The sequence below is a fragment of the Puntigrus tetrazona genome, chromosome 23 (genome assembly GCF_018831695.1).
Source record: "Puntigrus tetrazona isolate hp1 chromosome 23, ASM1883169v1, whole genome shotgun sequence".
NCBI classification, from domain to species: domain Eukaryota; kingdom Metazoa; phylum Chordata; class Actinopteri; order Cypriniformes; family Cyprinidae; genus Puntigrus; species Puntigrus tetrazona.
In genome coordinates this window covers 18,335,655-18,353,956 of record NC_056721.1, presented here as the reverse complement: position 1 = coordinate 18,353,956, position 18,302 = coordinate 18,335,655, and the positions used below count along the sequence as shown (strand labels likewise).

The following is an 18,302-nucleotide window of genomic DNA, read 5'->3' as shown; positions in this document are numbered from 1 at the left end:
ACCTGTGCCGTCTTCTGTAATAATAATAATAACCTCACTAAAATGTAAATATTCTACAGAAATACAGGTGTGTTTGCTGTTTGCAGTCTTCTCTGGTCCAGCATGGAGACCAAAGTGTTGTCCAACAAAACATAAACTTTCCGTTCCACGCGCTGTTTACATACAAAAACGCAGAACCGTAACGCTCATGTAGCGCAAGTTTGGACGTTTACCGAAGACGCCTTCCAGAGGACGCACGAGCTACAACGTTTGTCGATGTCAATAACCATAAGCAACATTTACACTGCATTTGTTTACCATGCGACCAAAAATATGACCGGGAACGTGAGATTTCCAATCAGTCGCCGCAAACGCGTATTTGATCCGCGTTAATGATAACGTGTCGACGTATAAACGTTCGCGAGTGCATGGAAATATTACTATCATCGCGAAAATCCTGGTGCGGCCTACTTTACGCTCGAGCGTTGAAACATGTTGTCTCTTTTACAACTTTTAATGGCAGGTCATAACAGTAGCCTAGTGCCCAATAAAGCAGCCGCAATTAGGCGAGTCTGTGACATCACGAAGATGAGGCTAATATAAACAGAATATGGAAATAATAACAGAATATCAGAATTTACTAGCACCAGTGAGATTCACTGGGTTTTACAGGCAAACAGCTCGCAGCGTGCCCGAAAGCACAGCCAAAGCAACGTGATACATTTACAAACGAATATTAAAATCCTGAACGCCAAAACATAAATCTAAGCGGTTGAATAAAGCGCAGCTACAAGCAGGCGCTCGAAATCTTCATACAAGCGACACCTGCGCAAAACGCAGCGATGCTTTCGCCATATTTTGCGAAGCGCATTTTCTTGAATTTGCATAAACGCAAAAATCTAATTATTAACGCGTACAAAAAAAAAGTGGCGACCCGCATCTGCCGCTTTAAAGAGCTACATCCACTTCATTTTTGAGTTTTGATGGCAAAAATGAACGCATTTAGTTATGATGTTTGTATTTAAAAACCAGGATATTAACGATTGACATTTGTAGCTGCTCACTTCGCTCTCCTTTTGTCGTTGTGCTGTCGGATGGTCCCCTGTTGTAAAAAAAAAGATATTTTTAGTTAAGGCATGGACCCTTTCAGGAAGTTCCTGTGGTAGTGACAATTGCAGTGGTCATTGTCCATCCGCCTTGCCTTTGTATTGCACTGCTGTTACATTCCAAACGAGGGCTTTACTATACCTGCAGTAAACTTTATTGGTGGTGTAAACCCGACAGTGTCGCATCCGGGCAGACGTTTTTGCCTTTTGATTTCTGTGCAGTTGCAGACAGGCTAGAACAAGACTCAAGGAAAGCAACGTGGACGTGGGACTGCTTTAAGTGTATGTATGCGTGGCTGCGCGTGTGCGTTTTTTTGATGCATTTCGCTTATCGACTTAACTTGCTTAACGGTGCAAGTTATTATTTGTTGTCTTTCTTTGTGGCTGCTGTGCTATAAAAAAAGAGGGAAATTGCAGTGAAAGCGGATTAATTAAAGGGGAACGCTCACCCCGGCTCTTGGCCGTGCTCTTCGGTTAAATAATTGTGCTTTTTTTTTTTTTTCTTATTGGATATTTGTATGTCCATTTACATATTGTTTATGTAATATGACGTGAAACTAAAAGGGCATGTAAAATGAAGCAGGGAATAGTAATAGCTTGCATAGACTTTGTAAACTTTCGTCGGTTGCTTTAGCTGTGAAGGATCGTTGAGTGAAAGCATAGCAATCCCACAAAATAGACTTTTTTTAGGCGTTTTGTTTTGCTTTTGTCTGTGCTCAGTTTTAACTATCCGCGTGCATTACATGTTACAGTTACCCGCGTGGAGGATGTTTAGGGCAGAGGTAAGGTTAGACGCTATCAGCTTGCAATTAACGATTTTAATACTATTTAATTATCCACTCCAGATCATATAACGAATTTCGTTAATGGAAGGAAAATGACCGGCGACCGTGTTGATGAATAGCGCTGAGGACTGACAAATAAAGTAAAGCCCCATCAAAACGATGCGTTTTACTTGCTTGCGCCGTAGTTCAACAGTGAACTTTGTCAGAAAATTGCAAGAAATGTCAGTTTCAGAACTGTTACAGTCTTGAACATGTTAATATCATATTTAAAATACAGCTAATTTAATTCATGAAACATACCTGAAGCTCTATCTGTCTATCTATATATCTATAGAGATAGAGCTTCAGATATGCTTCATGAATTAAATGAGCTGTATTTTAAATATAATATTAACAGGTATGTTACGTTAATTAAATAATTAAACATATAACGATATATATATATATATATATATATATATATATATATATATATATATATATATATATACGATTTGACAAAAATTATAATATACCACTGCTGTCTGACGAGATACCACTTTTTAGCATTAATATGATTATTGAATATATATATATATATATATATATATATATACACACACACAATATATATTTTTTAGCATTAATATGATTATTGATATATATATATATATATATATATATATATATATATATATATATATATATATTCAATAATCATATTAATGCTAAAAAATATATATATATGTGTGTGTGTATATATATATATATATATATATATATATATATATATATATATATATATATATATATATACATTCCACAGCACAAGAGCAGCCAGACTTCTGCGAAAGCGTATATCACGTCAAAAGTATTTTTGTAAATAAATAAAAATCCAAAGAAATCCTAAACTTTCTCTCTTACAAGTGCCTCTATACGCAGGGAACGCATCCAGTTACAGGCTAAACGATAACTTTGTAAAACAAATACGTTTTTGAATTAATAAGCGCATCAGTTGGGATCTCAATCGACATTTTGCTCTCATGAATGCTTTTTGAAATTGTGTGATTATTTTAACTTTACCCTAAACACGTGCCTGTTACAGGACCTGTCTATCCCAGGGATCCTGAGTGATGCCCAAAACTAAACCTCTAAAGGGTCAAATGGGGTAAATAAGGAAACAGCCCCTCGGTTAAATAGTGTGAAATATTTACTGCATCGTACTTTTAATTAATTTCTTATATTTTAAATATTACCAGTAATACTATTTATTTATCTATTCATCTGCGTGCCTGTTTGTTTGTTTTAGCAAAATATAAGCTAGATATAAGTATGCAATACCCACTATATTTCATTTTTATATTCGCATTCTCACAGTTATTAACCAACAGGCCTGCCCTTTATGCTTTTTCCCCCCGTCTGACAATTTTCAGAATACGCACCATCACAAAATGTGAACGTTATCGTTAAGCTCTGCACTAATAAAGTTTTTCACAATAGGCGACGTGACGAATATAATAGCGGGTTATCAGTGCCGTCGACTCCGGGGACAACAAAAGGAAAAAGGAAGAGGAAAATGGGAAACGCGATCTTTGAGAGAGGGTGAAACGTAACACATTCCTAGTTGTTTAGAGGGGGAATTTACAGCTAAGTAATAAAAGTTTACGACTGAATACACGCGGTCATTGGTTGCGTCAGACCACGTGGTACTCACTCTATGAACATGAACTTTGTGCTGTTGTCTTCCCCTGGATCTCCCCATCTATCGACTCGCGAGCTCGCGGTGCTGTTGAAATGATCTTAGCGCCAGACGGGTTTTTTTTTTCTTTTCTCCCGTTTTCCCGTTGCTCGCTAGCCCCGGCGGATTTTTTAATTTTTTTATTTAAAAACGCGCTATAACGCCGTCTCGTCTCGCCTGCCTCATCGCCAGCAGTGACTGACCGTCCTCAGACGCCGCCGCCTCCCCAGTCTCCTTTCTACCCATCTCGTCCCCTAGAGGGGAAAACAGCCCCGATGGCCGGAGCGCGAGGGGTTAGCCTAAACGTGATCGTTTCTCCTCGAAAGGTGACATTTTTCCCGAGCGCGGGAGATTGGGATCCTAGTGCCGTTCCCCGGCGCGATCCGCTTCTGTGCGCCACCGAACGTGCGTCACGCAGACGACCGCGAACGCTGGTAAGTGAACGATTCTACGTTTCTTATTGGCTTCTTCCAGACCCGCGGCTACGGACCACGGGGATCTGACAGCATCGTATTCGAGTCTGAGGAGACACGCGATGCGTGGAAACGTGCTTGTACTGTGGCTTTCAATGCTTTATTGACCGCGAACGCAGAGCCTCGCTGACAAGTGACTTGTGTCGTCGCTTTCCGGATCCTATTGCTGAATTGTATTTGTCTCGGCGACAGTGAGCGTAATGTATTTAAGTTGAGTTGTCCACACGGGTGTGGTTGCTTTTTGTTGTTTTTTTTAATAGTCAAATATACTCTTGTGTTTGATCGTGGTCATTTGACACGGGGGTACTGGATACTCGAGCTTGCGTTTGTTTATTCTGCACGACTTCGTAGCGTAGCTTTATAAAAATGGGATGCATGGAAAACACTAATGAATGCCGGGCCTTTGTTTTTTTTTTTCTCCCTAAATCTGTGTTGTGTGATTATGGCTTGCACTCGTCGGGCTGTGTGCATTGCGTTTTCTTTCTATAATGCATTTTAGTAAAATTCATTGTTATAAGGCGCTGGAGAATGCTAGTTATTTATGAGCGAGATATTAACGAGTGAGTCATATTTGGGAAGGACGGGGCAAAAATTGAAGTGGTCTCGTTAACTTGTGTTCAAACTGATGTATCCTGGTTGTATCCGAGTTGTAATGACCAAAGTGTGTCAAACGTCCATGCAGTCGTTTACTCTTGATCATGCCTGTAAAGCCTAAAGGCCTTGTGGTTCATAGCAAACGACTCATTAAGCGAGATATAGTATCTTATTTTTTACGGAATCAGGATCAACAACTTCTCTCTCTCTCTCTCTCTCGCTCCCTCTCTTCCTCTCTCTCTCTCACACACGTGTTCAATCATCCAACACTGTCATTCCTTGAGGATTAAATCAAACAACACTGCCACCTTGTGCCTGCTCCATATGCAAGGCATTATACAGAGCATAAAGTCAGGAAGAGCAACCGCCCACGTAAAACGTAGATCTTAATTTTCATGTGGTAATGCGTTTGCCATTTGCTTTGTGCCATTTGCAATGTGTTTAACAGAATTCAAAAGCATCGCTTTAATAGCGTTCTCATAATCTGCGTTCACATCAATACACTCGTTCGAGAAGATACGAACATTCATTACGTCTGCATGGTGGCTTGCTGAATATTATTAATAACAAATCGATCATCATTAAGTAGAGCAATTTCAAAACAATTACAGAACACAGATTGCTTTTTTAAATTAGGTTTATTGCCGATACAAAAAAAGTTACAAAACTGACAAACATCAAGCTTTAGATTGAATACCAAGTTACTAACAGATACGTAATGAAATATTAAAGCTGCGATCTTCCGTCAAGGGCCTCTTGAAATCCACACGTGAGGCTGGAATGAGAGGAAACAAAAAGAAAAAAAAATGTCAGCAATAAAACCAGTCATCACGAGCGTGCATTTTCAGCTGGTAAAGACGTTTTTAGCAATGCATTTTTAAAACAACTTTATTTGTACCATTAAAGCATGATAAAAGAGGTTCTCTTTCAATGCTAAGTTTGCGTGAACTCTTTTTATTCTCGATTTATTAAGGCAGAACGCCTCCGCGCGTTCGTCGATGTGCATGTGTGTATTTGTGTGTAAGTGAGAGACAGAAAGCGAGTGGAGGGCGGGGTTGTTCTACAGTGAGCCTCCTCTCCGCCTCGGAATAATGACTTGTCTTTTGTTTGTCATTAAAATGGAGGCTATTAAACTAATCCTCGCGCCCTGCGCGCGTACGAGGCGCGCGAGATTTATTCACGCGCGCGCTACAGTTATTCTTAAGGTTAATAGCGACGTTCCAAACGGGTTTATGGAACTGACACGTTTATTATACCGTCTGACTCTCGTTCGTGTAAACTTTGGGCCGGTCTCGTGTCCGCCGCCGCCGTCGAATTTGAATCATAGGAGGCATAATTCAGAGTCGCCACGAAAATGAAAACAAATTCCAGGCGAACTTTCAATTCCAAACATTTCCTTACAAGAACCGCAGGGCAATGCGACTCCGCTCTACTTCAAAACGTCTTATTCCGAGGAGGTCATTACGCGGCCACATAATTTCACAGAATTATCTCGCGCTAGTTAAAAACCATAATGCCCCTTCGGGTCGCGTGTTGTTACAAGCGCTCAGCTGCACACGAAGCTCCGTTAAAACTGTCACGTTACCGTTATGGATTTTGTTTTCGCGTAGATGCATCGACGTGGATGACAGGGTAGGAAAGTTGGGCTTTGGAGAGGAAAGCTGGAAGACTCGCAGGAATTCGCAATTGCGAACATCCGTTACAAATAAATAGCGAATAAAGTTCATTTAACTCTCGAGAATGTGCAGACCGGGCCGTTACCGAGCACGGTTAGGACGTGCGTTGCTTGCTTTTTTTTTTTTTTTCATCTCCCAGATCATCATATCACGTATATTACGCATTAGAAGCGAGTACGGTTTTGGCGCACGTTAGCGCGCAGTTTCGTCGAGCGTAAAGAGAATACAGGCCAAACGGGATGTCTATTTATTGCCTCTTCAAACGCTAAAACACAACCGTGCGATTTGTCTTAAGGGCTGCAATAAAACACTTAAAGCTCTTTCTCTCAGTCACATCAACATACCAACTGCAGACTGAGTGTGGTGTGTTTTACTCGCCGCTCCATTCACAAGACCGATGCTGTAAAATAGATCACGTTATTAAAAATCTCCCCATCAAAGGCTTTCAGTTCAAAGTCGTTGAAGCAATATCCAACATCAAAGAGTCAGATATATAGATACAACCTTCACTTAGTATCTGATCTCAGTTCCGCCAAGCTACACGTCGAACAATGCGGTCCGGTCATTTCATTATACAAATCAAATATTTCTTAATTGATAATGCATCTTCAGTTCGCCTTTGGCGGCGTGCTTTCCTTTGTCGAAACGTTTTTAGCGCGTCGGCGGCGTGTCGCGCTCGCGTACTGAAAACGTAGGCCTATGAAAATACATCAAAAAATGTAATTATTGCTTTGATAAAAAAAAAGTTTATTGCATTTCAAATATTTGAACTGGCAACTGTTCAATTTCCACAATTTTAAAGGCCGTGAGTGAAATATGGCAAAACGTGAGCGCGCGTTTTTCACGCAAGAAATATTTTTTATTACGCTTATATATTACTTTAATTAGTTTCTCTTCACATTATACGTGGTGCAATATTGTATAAAGTAAATTATAGTAACACGTTATTGTCCACGCCTGCACTACCAGACGAATATTTAGTGCGGCCCGCATTTATTTATTTTATTTTTAATTACTTTTATTGCAGCTCGGTTATAATAATAATTATATAATAATTATTATTATTATTATCATTATAGTTATTACCATTATTATTATTATTATTATTATTATTATTATTATTATTACTACTACTACTATTAGTATAAACGTCAATGAATTAACTTCGGAAGATATTTAATCATATTCATATGCAGCAGTCATGCACCGATGAAACAGCACTTACCATATTGGTGTTTAGATATTCAGATTCGCCTAAAAGAGTTACATTTCGTCGCTCTTATATTTTGTCCAAAATATGACAACCCATCAAAAACATTAATCCTTGATATTGATCGATCCCGGTCTCAGGTAGCCTAAATTAGGATATAAAGAAATATTGTACGCGTTTAATCAGTCGTTAAGCAGATTAGCCTGTTTTATAGCTGCTAAATGCCTTTTCTCACTGTCGGGCTGGAAGTAAATTTTACTGTTCTGTCAATCTCGTGTTTTGCGCACCTCTTTCTAAACCACTGTTTTTGGCCTCACACGTTCCGTCATGTGGCCTGCATTAAGGTCATGGAGCAAACCGTAACCATTCGCTTAAAACTAGTCCTTTTCCCACCACTGGTTCTTTAAACGCGATAACATAAATCGGGCTTTCCAGCGATGTAGCTGCAAGTATCTAACAAAGCAGAAGAGTTGTTTGATTTGATTTGTTTCAACGGATCGTTTGCACGGATGATCCCTGTGAGAAATCCTGTAAAAATAAACCTTATAAATAAAACTGATAGTGCTTGCGTTTTGCGAAGACGGTCGCACGGTATTCTTTTTTTTATATTCATAATTATTTTACATATCCTAAAAAGTTGCACGGTGGAAAAAAAAACGAGCAGCTTTCTGTCCACAAGATAAGAGACTGGCTGCACAGCCCCCATACATTCAAAGGGATAATTGCCTCAGAGCTGGAAGTCCTCAGTTGGTTTTGTGACTTTTATGGCACCAAGGCGCGTTTGACGCATTCTTTAGTAAGATGCCCCTTCCCCCCCTCCTCGCTCAGGTCCTTTTTACCATTGAAATTATCAATACATTACAAATGGGGAAAGGAAAAGAACAGACGTTTCCCCTTCAGCGCAATAAAAGCCCGAGGAAATCGGAGAGAGACACAAACGTTATAAGGAAATATCTCCTGAAAAGCACGAACAACGGTGTGGTCCTTTAGCTTGTTCGCCGGCTTGCGAATATTTCTAATAATGTATCGTGAAAATGTGCGTCAGACGACTTGTTCACACTTTTGTTTTAATGAAATGATAAAATTCCGTGTTTGAAAAAAAAAGGGAGGGTGAACGATATAAGCGTAGATAAGCCTCGTAGCATTCAGCCCTCGGTCGTTTTCCTTTTTAAAACAAAGGGTTTTATTTATTTGAGTTGCATGATCCATCGAGCAGTTGGATAAATAAGCAATAAAGTAGTTGCGTCGATGAGAAATATGCTACATGTAGTTATGATTAGTATCGTCATTTTATGAAATATATATATATATATATATATATATATATATATATATATATATATATATATATATATATATATATATAGCTTTGTATAAGTCAGCGACAACAACTGTAAACTTGATCTTACTGCTAGTTCATTAAGAAGAAAATTAGCTCTTTGTAAAACGCACGATTAAAAGTGTCGATTTATCTTCTCAATACACGTGGATAAGCTTTGTGCATAGAACAGATTAACTCGACGATTAATGCGCAAAAAGGCATAATTGATTGCTCGCGTGAGTGCCTATTCTGTATTTTTGTGTGTGTTTACTTAAACATTATCAACTGAAGCCACAAGGATAAGAAGCTACAAGCTCGATATTCCTCCGTACACAGCGCATTCAATTGGCTGAAAGTGGTCAGGTGACGCTGTCATATTGTCCTTCCATGAGCCAAGCCTTGGCTATAACACTTGCTTTGCGCGTCTTAACCGGAGACTGGAAATTAATATTATTGAAATCCTTCTGAAGTTCGTTTGAAAGAGAGTTAGGAAAGAAGGCGGGAGACGCGTGTATGTGACAGAAGGAAGCGGACCCCAAAGCACAAAGAAAGTGCGAGATTGAGAGAGGGGAAATAAGATAGGAGGGTGAGTTGATGAGAGGGCGATAGGAAAGGTATGAATTCGTATTTCGCGAACCCGTCGCTCTCGTGCCATTTATCTGGTGGGCAAGAGGTTTTGCCCAACATGCCACTGAACACGACCACATATGATTCAGTCAGACATTTTTCGTCTTATGGCACCACTGTGACCCAAAACCGGATTTACGCGTCCCCTTTCTATTCACCTCAAGATAACGTTGTGTTTGGATCAAGTCGAGGACCGTACGAGTATGGATCTAACGTGTTTCTTCAAGATAAGGATGTGCTTCCCAGTTGCAGGCAAACTAGTATGGGACTAAACGCGCAGAGCCACGTTGCCCAGGAGTACAACCTGGAACAAGCTCGTGCAGGAACACAGGAACAGAAAGGGAACAACATTCAGATCTACCCGTGGATGCAGCGCATGAACTCGCACAGCGGTGAGTTTTTACTGCGACTTGGGACATACCCTGGCGGAATTGGTCTGTTTTACGATACGTCCTATCAACAGAGTAGCTACATTTTATGGCCTCATAAACCACTACTAAATCATCAGACTATAAAAGCCCCCTTTTCCAGAGAGGGGAATCCCATTTGGCTACCTCCTTTTAATACCCGAGTGCCAAAATGATTTCAAAAACTCGTGCAATAAGCGCGAGCGCGTTAGAAAAATACGCGACTAAAAGTCAAATTTCAACCGAGTTTGAGAGCGCGCGCCGCTGCGTTAAAATCTAACCCGGCTCTTCCGATGTGCTGTTTGAAAGGCAAAACGCGATAGCGGAGTAAGTTGAAAGAAATGTTCCAGAAACGCTTAAATTCAAACGTGTCGCGTTGCTTCGTGACCGCGATATGTGTCAGATACCGCGTAAACGCACCATTTTTGCCAATTCGTTATATTAGTAGCGTTGTGAAGTTAATTTAAAAAGAAAATAACATGCACAAAGTAGCCTGTTCCACCAGCCCTTGCGTCAATAGCGTTTATAATTAACAATTTCTCTCTGCGTGCATGTGTGTGTGTGTGTGTGCATTTAATTTATTTTCGCTCTTTTCTACAATAGGTGTTGGGTACGGGTCAGACAGAAGGAGAGGTCGCCAGATCTACTCCAGATACCAAACCTTGGAACTGGAAAAAGAATTTCACTTCAATCGGTATCTGACCAGGCGCAGACGCATCGAGATCGCCAACGCTCTCTGCCTAACCGAGCGTCAAATCAAAATCTGGTTCCAGAATCGGCGCATGAAGTGGAAGAAAGAGACCAATCTGACTTCTACTGTACCGGGGAGCGAATCAACGGGCGCTCCTCAAGAGACCGAGAAGGAGACCGAGGAGGAAACCGAGGAAGCTAAAAAAAAAGATTAGGAAGTCCATTTCTCGTTCTCGAACGCCTGTTAACTGCAACGTAACTACCTAAACTCTGAGAATTTGCAAATATTAATGCATGGACCGTATACTCCGCTATTCCTTTGACTGCCCCCTCCTCCTCCTCCTCCTCCTCCTCCTCCGACCCCGAATACCGTACACGAGCTCTACAACAGCCACCACGCCACTAACATACACACACGTTGAAACAAATGGAGAGATTGAGAGAAAGAAAGACGCACGTGTTATCCACCGTAATGTAACTCACGTCTCTTTGTATTGAAAATAGCTCCTTATCGGCTGCGTGGTGACAACGCCACAGATGAACTTTTTGTGTGGTTCTAGTATTATCATGTTGCTATAGGCTAGTAGAAATTACATTAGATGAAAATGTATTCGAATTTGATAAGTAGGCTACGTCTCCCCAACTATTAAGCCTCTGAACAGTACCCTAAGCATTCCAGAAGTGAAGGAAACTTCTTATATGCACATTCATTTTTTTGTGGATGCATATTTGTACAATGAAACAAGCACTGACGGGATGAACTATACTACCTAAATCCTTAATGCATTTTTTTTTTCCTTTTTATTTTTTCTTGATATTGCCTTTGCCCTGTCAGTGTTCTGTCGTTCAAAACGCCGCCGTCCCGGCGCATTAACTATTGAGAGAACTTCAAAATCATACATTTCATCATACTTGTAGCTGTATGCATATAAACTTGTCTTAAAGTGAGAATCACACCCATATGAAAACAAACGTATATCTTGTTACGCAATTATATTGTTTGTGTAAACTGTGTATTATTTAATAAAATTCATGAAAAACAAACCAAAAAGAAACTATTGTTTTAATTTTGTCTCCAGCTTCGCGCTCCCCGCGCGTCAAAGAGGATTTCAGAACTGAATTAAAAAAATAAGTCTTTACACACTTTTTCTTTTTTGCTTTTGGGAAAGTTTTTATTTACGAACTATTAGGCCCACATATGTGTGTGACTTTTTTGGTTCAGATCCACATTTGCAACGATTTCAATGTTGCACCGGAGTTAAATGCGCTCTTTTAACTACAATTTAACTCGTCCAAACTCCAGTATTTGAATGGAATAGTGCACCTAATTATCGTTCCCATACCTAATGAATGTACGTGACGACTTGAGCTTCATTTGATAAATAAAGTATGGCTTACTTCATGGCACAGCGACTGTGCTTGATTGACAAAAACCTTTCGAACCACGTTTGCTTTGCATCTAGTCGCATAAAGCTGAATCAGTTGTTCCGCGATAAATAATCACATGTGGGTTTTGGGATGCCGCCTGCAGCAAATGCACCTTTATTGACGCAGCGTATAGTTCTGTAATAATCACGATAGGCATAGCCTCAAATTCTGGAAAAGAGTGACACGTACGCACGCGCACACGCACGCAAAACACTCCAAACCCGAGACATATACTGTGAAACTGGAGAAAGACACATTTGATGCGTTTGGTGTTTCATACTCCGCATTTTTCATATTGCCCTGTCATTTGATGTGTCATAACATCGTATCGCATTGTATCTTGTCCATCATCTTGTTTGCACAAGTCTGCGTGCGTGCGTGCGCGCGCGCGCGAGGCGGCTCTGTCCAGTATTAGACGCCAGATGACGCTCTTGTCTAACGGTCTCGCCCTTTTTAGCCCAGACCCTTAGATGATTTCCATACCGAGAAGTTATCGGACACGTTTCTCCGTCTATCAATAACCTCCTGGGGATCAAGCCAATTTATGAGTGGCCAGGAGCTGCACGTGATTCTATTTAAACATTCCATATTTGGGCATTACACGTCGTATCAAGAAAAAAAAGGAAATGATTTCCTCCACCTATAAATCCTGCTCTTTTTTAGGACAAGCCCAACGTCCTCTAGAAATACAAATAAAGCCCAATAAACAAATAAAACTCCTAAACAACTTATGCATACTTTATTAGCCTATTCCGTCTCTGCGGTGACCGTGCGCTTTTTTTGCGAGTCTCTCCAAGGTTATATTGTTTTGGAAACAGAATGAGCTCGTACGTTGGAAAGTCTTTTTCCAAGCAAACGCAAGACGCCTCCTCTTGCAGAATGCACACTTTTGGCAACTATGGAGCTCACTCTGAGTTCCACGAGTCCAATTACGCGTACGAGGGACTCGATCTCGGCGGATCGTTCAGTTCTCAGATCCCCTCCAACTCTTTGAAACGGGAGGCGATAAACACAACCGACCGCGCGAGGAGCGGTGCGGCCGTTCAGCGAGCACAGTCCTGTTCAGCTTTGGGCTCTCGTAGCTTCGTAAGCACTCACGGGTACAACCCCCTCAGTCACGGACTGTTGAGCCAAAAAGCCGAGGGGAATATGGAAGTTATGGAGAAGCCCAGCGGCAAGAGCCGCGCAGACGATATCAAAATGGAGACTACTTCGGCGATAAAGCAACAAACTAATTCGACTCAGCGTCAGAACCAGTCGCAGCCGCAGATATATCCGTGGATGACAAAGCTACACATGAGCCACGGTAAAGTTACGTTTAAAGTTTGTTTTAGAAGAGAGGAAAACCGCACGCATCTCATCCTCCGTCATTGCATCTCCTTCCTACCCCGTTTTGTCGCTCCATATTTTTCCTCTTGAGTTTTATAGGCCAAACGCAGGAAATAATAAAACTAGCGGCCGTAAATTTTATGACAAAGGCATCTATTGCTCGTAAACCTGTCCTGTTACTGTGAAGAGGTGATCTCCGGTCAAATTTATGGAGAAATAATTGGTTAAGAAAAGCAAAAAATGTAAATGCACGTTTTTTTTTTACATGCTTTGAGAATCAAAGGGAGTTCACGTGTTATTTAAGTGAGGTGTTATTAAACAAATCTTTTGTATACACATGCATTTCGTTTCCGGTTAGTTGCACTCTTCACCGCTGGAGTAATAAAGTAGGCTACAGCAAAACTATTTGCGTTCTCTAAACAGTGAGGCATTGCAATCGCAGTGTCGTTTTTTTTTTTACTATATTTCTCTCGTGGCCTTCTCACAGTTATGACAGTTTCATCGCGTTTGTGTTATTTCTGCGCATGCCACTTTCTTATTTCAGAATAAACGAATATTAGCGCCATGCCACCTGTCCACTGTTTTCATTTCGGATTTCATAATGCTTGACGTTTTCACATCGCATCATACGGACTGTGTTTGGTGGCGACTTCATGAATGATTGTGAAAATTATTTTTTTATATATATAATTAATATGCATGAGGACGACAGTCGATCGAATCTTTCACAAATAGGTAACCCAGTATCTTTCTGATGCCACCTCAGAATCTGATGGTAAAAGGTCACGAACCAGTTACACCCGGTACCAGACTCTGGAGTTGGAGAAAGAGTTCCATTTCAACCGATACCTCACGCGTCGCAGACGTATCGAGATTGCCAATAACCTCTGCTTGAACGAACGCCAAATTAAAATTTGGTTCCAGAACCGTCGCATGAAGTGGAAGAAGGACTCGAAGTTGAAAGTAAAAGGAGGACTATAATAAAGTGGTGTGCGGATCAGCTTGGAAATAAAGGCGGTGTACTGATTTCAAATAGATTTTCTTTGTGACAACAGTCGATGTCTTTTCATTTGTCTACACGGTGTCATGTTGTTATGTGAATATGTCCATATTTTCCATATTTATTGATAGCGCTGCCTCCCAGGAGCGCGGGAGGTGCTTATCTGAATAATGTATGAGCTTAAAACTTTATTTGAATATGCTTTACTAAAATCACTTGTGTCAATAACGTGCATAATATGCCAAGGCCTGCATCCAGTTACGTTGACTTAAATGTAAGTGCAAATAATGTGGTGCTTTGCTTAAACGTTCATCAATCTGCCCGTCGCGTTAAGCGTTTTGACGGGACCTGTCTTTCTGTCCGTTGTACTTTCTGTCGTAAATACATCTATACAACTGTAATGTCCACAGAAGGATGGTAAACCGCACGCCACGATGATAACGCAACAACTGTGGTGTCATATTAATCGCCGTGTATCATGTTGTCTGTCAGCCAGCAGCCAAATGATAATTTTCTCTTGACCATCACGTCTGTTTAAATACTGTGCAATCAGAACATTTCACTGGCTGTGTTTTTTTTATTTTTTTTTTTTTTTTTGGGGACTATTTCTTCAGGCAGTCTTCACGTTTCTATACACTCTACACTGGATGAGCATACATAGGACATCCTGTAACGAATGCAAGGAGTGGCTTATTGATACATATCTTACCAAACGAGCTACACGACCTACTTTTGCGCGAATCGCGATGCTCCGCGATTCGCTATTTCTTGTTATTCCAGACGAAGTTAAGCCACGTCGATAATTTTCCTGTCAGCGATGCATTATTACAGTAACGAGATTAAATTGTCAATAGTGGCAACATATCGGAAAGTTTCCCCAGTCCTGGGTTGAAAGCCATCTGTGTTCGATAAGACGTCCAGTGTGGTATCATTGTAAATAAACTTGGTTAACCTTAAAGAATATCCTATTGTCGGCATTATTTTTGTCTGTTGAAGCAACAGGAACGCACACACACACACACACACACACACACACACACACACACAAAGAGTTTTTCTTCAGGCAACGCATTTTGCACCCAAGGCCCGTTTGATAAATCGTGCGGAGTTGAAAGAGGAAATCGTTCCGCGCGAATTTAATACGATTTTGATAAATATCCGTGCGTCTGAATGCGCGTGCTTCCGCTGATGAGACATGAATGGACTTTAACGCTCTGGTCACTTATTTACAGTAGCCCTTAAACGGAGGCACATAAAACTTTATGACCCCAATAAACTTTTACAGCACTTCCTCTCACCCATCAGACGCTGACAACTGTTTCCTTTTTTAACAGATCGGCGGAAGTTTACGCAAACATTTCACACCCCCGTTTTTCTTTACACAGAACTCACAGAAACAATAATGCAGTTAATCAAACACCGTCCAACTAAATGATGAACAGGCGAATTATTTTTCGAAAAAGCATTTGCGGTATGATACAACAGCGTTATTAATCGCGTGAAAAACGTAATTAAAGACGCGAATTGCTCACGCTACTACATTATTGTTGAAATTCGTCATTTAGATAATGAGACGTGATGTCAGTCACCCTGTGCGGCGAAATCACGTAATCCAGGCCCGTGTCAAACAAAGGACACGAGAGCGCTGCCGGTGTGTATATAAAATGCAATTTTTTCGACTGGCTCGTTCTACACTCAAACACCTCTCCTGTTTGAAGTATCTTCGTTTTTAATTCGCCCGCACTCGGTGTAACGGTTTAATTAAAACGCTACGGAACGTTTCGATCTCGACGCGCCAATCTGAACATTTCAAACAGGCAGCTAGTCACCATTTCAAAAGTGCTTTCATTTTAGAATCGTCTCACTCACCTATATTGGAGATTCAATGTACATTTCCACGCTTCTTTCAATATCTACGCTCGCTATGTTGGCCGAACGGGCCACTTTGCGAGTTACCGTGGTTGCTATGTTGCTTTTTACACAAACCCCTCTTTTTTTTAGCTCTCTTGCCACGTATTTTGAAGTTTTGAGGGTTATTTATGCCAATTGCCCAAAGCAGGACCAGTGAGTGGTGCAGGAAGAGCACGTGGGGTCATTAAAGTGGGTTTTATGGCCTGCAAGACCTGACAAACCCTCAATATATTTACATCATATATAATGTTAACTGTCCGTAATCGCAGCTGTTGGCTAGTCTTATCTCTGAGAGAACGGCTTAGAGCCTGTTAGTGTGGGTTACTCGCGACAGGGCTTGTAGAAGTTCGACTCTCCCAAATGGATCCCAGGCGGTTGAAGTAAGTTAATAATCTTGTTTTCCTCTATTTAATTAAATATGTACTTTCCTCTGCAACACCCTCGGGAATTAATCAACGACGTAATTCAATAGTTCGCGGAGAAATTGTGTCAAGTGATGCGCAAATGCGTCCTCATCTGTTCAGTTTTGATCGGTTTTAAAGGTCCAGAGTGTACGTTCGTGCATTCGTGCATTACTGTTAATTTGGCGTTTATGTAGAATTATAGCTCTGGCAAGAGCTTCAAATCTAATTCTCTGTATCGTGATTCTTGCGCACTCGCAAAAAGCGTCTTAAAAGCGTCGTGCGTGCGTAAAAAAGCTTTGTATTGTTGTTTATATGCGATCTGGTATCACAGAATGTGCGCGTTTAAAAAAAAATACCCCAATTTTGCACGTCGAAAAGAGCTTCGTTTGTGCCCGGGATGCGTGTGTTGTTGTAAAAGTGAAGGTGAAGGACTGTGAAAAGCGAAGTGATCTTTTTATTGGTTTGCAGATGAGAGCGCAGAACATAGATCTTTAGATCGGACATAATGTGGGGTCATGTGCAGGGCAGAGAAGATGTGCTGTTGTGTGGTGGGGTCATGTACAGGGCAGTAAGGATGGTGAAGCAGAGTCATGATTAACATATATATATATATATATATATATATATATATATATATATATATATATATATATATATATATATATATATATATATATATACATACACACACACACACATACATACACATATATATATATATATATATATATATATATATATATATATATATATATATATATATATATATATATATATATATATATATATATATATATATATATATATATATATATATATATATATATATATATAGGTAGATAGATACATAGATAGATAGATAGACACACACACACAACTGAAATGACTCTAAATTGTTAAAAGGCACATAAGAAATTATATTTTATACAAAGCATATGACATTTTTTCCACCACTGTTATTTGTCGGTTTTCAACACCGGATATTCAGCGGTCTTTATTTGACAGATGAGGCTCCACTTGACCATTATAATCATGGTATGAAAAGTTTAAGCCATATCTTACTTTATGATGTTGTGCTTGGAAACAGAAGTAGTCAGACTGCTCTGTTCATCCACAATGTTCTCTTTAATCTGTGCACTGTGATCTTTGCTGAGAGGAAACTCCACTGCCATCTTCATACTGCTGTGTTTCTGTTCTGTGGGGGCCTGTGATGTATTTTGGGAACTTTAATTTAAATAAAAAGAAACAATGACTGATTTTGGCTTTATGAACTGATCCGGGCCGTTTCGTGGTGCAAGGGTTATACAATGCAATGCAATACAATGTAATACAAGCAAACAATAAATATGTTTAAGGTTTAAGAAAAGGACATCTAAGTCGAAATTTGAGGGTCTGAAATATATATATGTGTGTGTGTGTGTGTGTGTGTGTGTGTGTTATGAGGCAACTTTAATCACAAACTCAAAAGATTTTAAATCAAGAAAACCACGGATCACAATCGATGTATCTTCATTTTATGTCTTACTATTTCATTTCAGTTTACCTCGTTTTAAACATCATGATGAAGAGTCAGTGTTGGTATGCAAGCATAGAAAATAATAGAGTGTAAAGACCAGACCTAGCTCTGTCTTGTAAGGTTGTGTCT

The 18,302-nt window shown here is 40.1% G+C and overlaps 2 protein-coding genes across 2 annotated transcripts; both read left to right on the top strand.

Annotated features, from left to right (window-relative positions):
• Positions 1-8,944: 8,944 nt before the first annotated feature.
• Positions 8,945-11,623, top strand: hoxc6a (homeobox C6a). Its single transcript, XM_043224333.1, has 2 exons — positions 8,945-9,880; positions 10,499-11,623. Exons 1-2 carry the CDS (start codon positions 9,478-9,480, stop codon positions 10,798-10,800), a joined length of 705 nt encoding a protein of 234 aa, XP_043080268.1. The 5' UTR covers positions 8,945-9,477; the 3' UTR covers positions 10,801-11,623.
• Positions 11,624-12,722: 1,099 nt separating this feature from the next.
• hoxc5a (homeobox C5a) lies at positions 12,723-14,908 on the top strand. The gene is made up of 2 exons (XM_043224334.1): positions 12,723-13,319; positions 14,109-14,908. The coding sequence occupies exons 1-2, from the start codon at positions 12,833-12,835 to the stop codon at positions 14,321-14,323; spliced, it is 702 nt and encodes a 233-aa protein (XP_043080269.1). The 5' UTR covers positions 12,723-12,832; the 3' UTR covers positions 14,324-14,908.
• Positions 14,909-18,302: the final 3,394 nt, after the last annotated feature.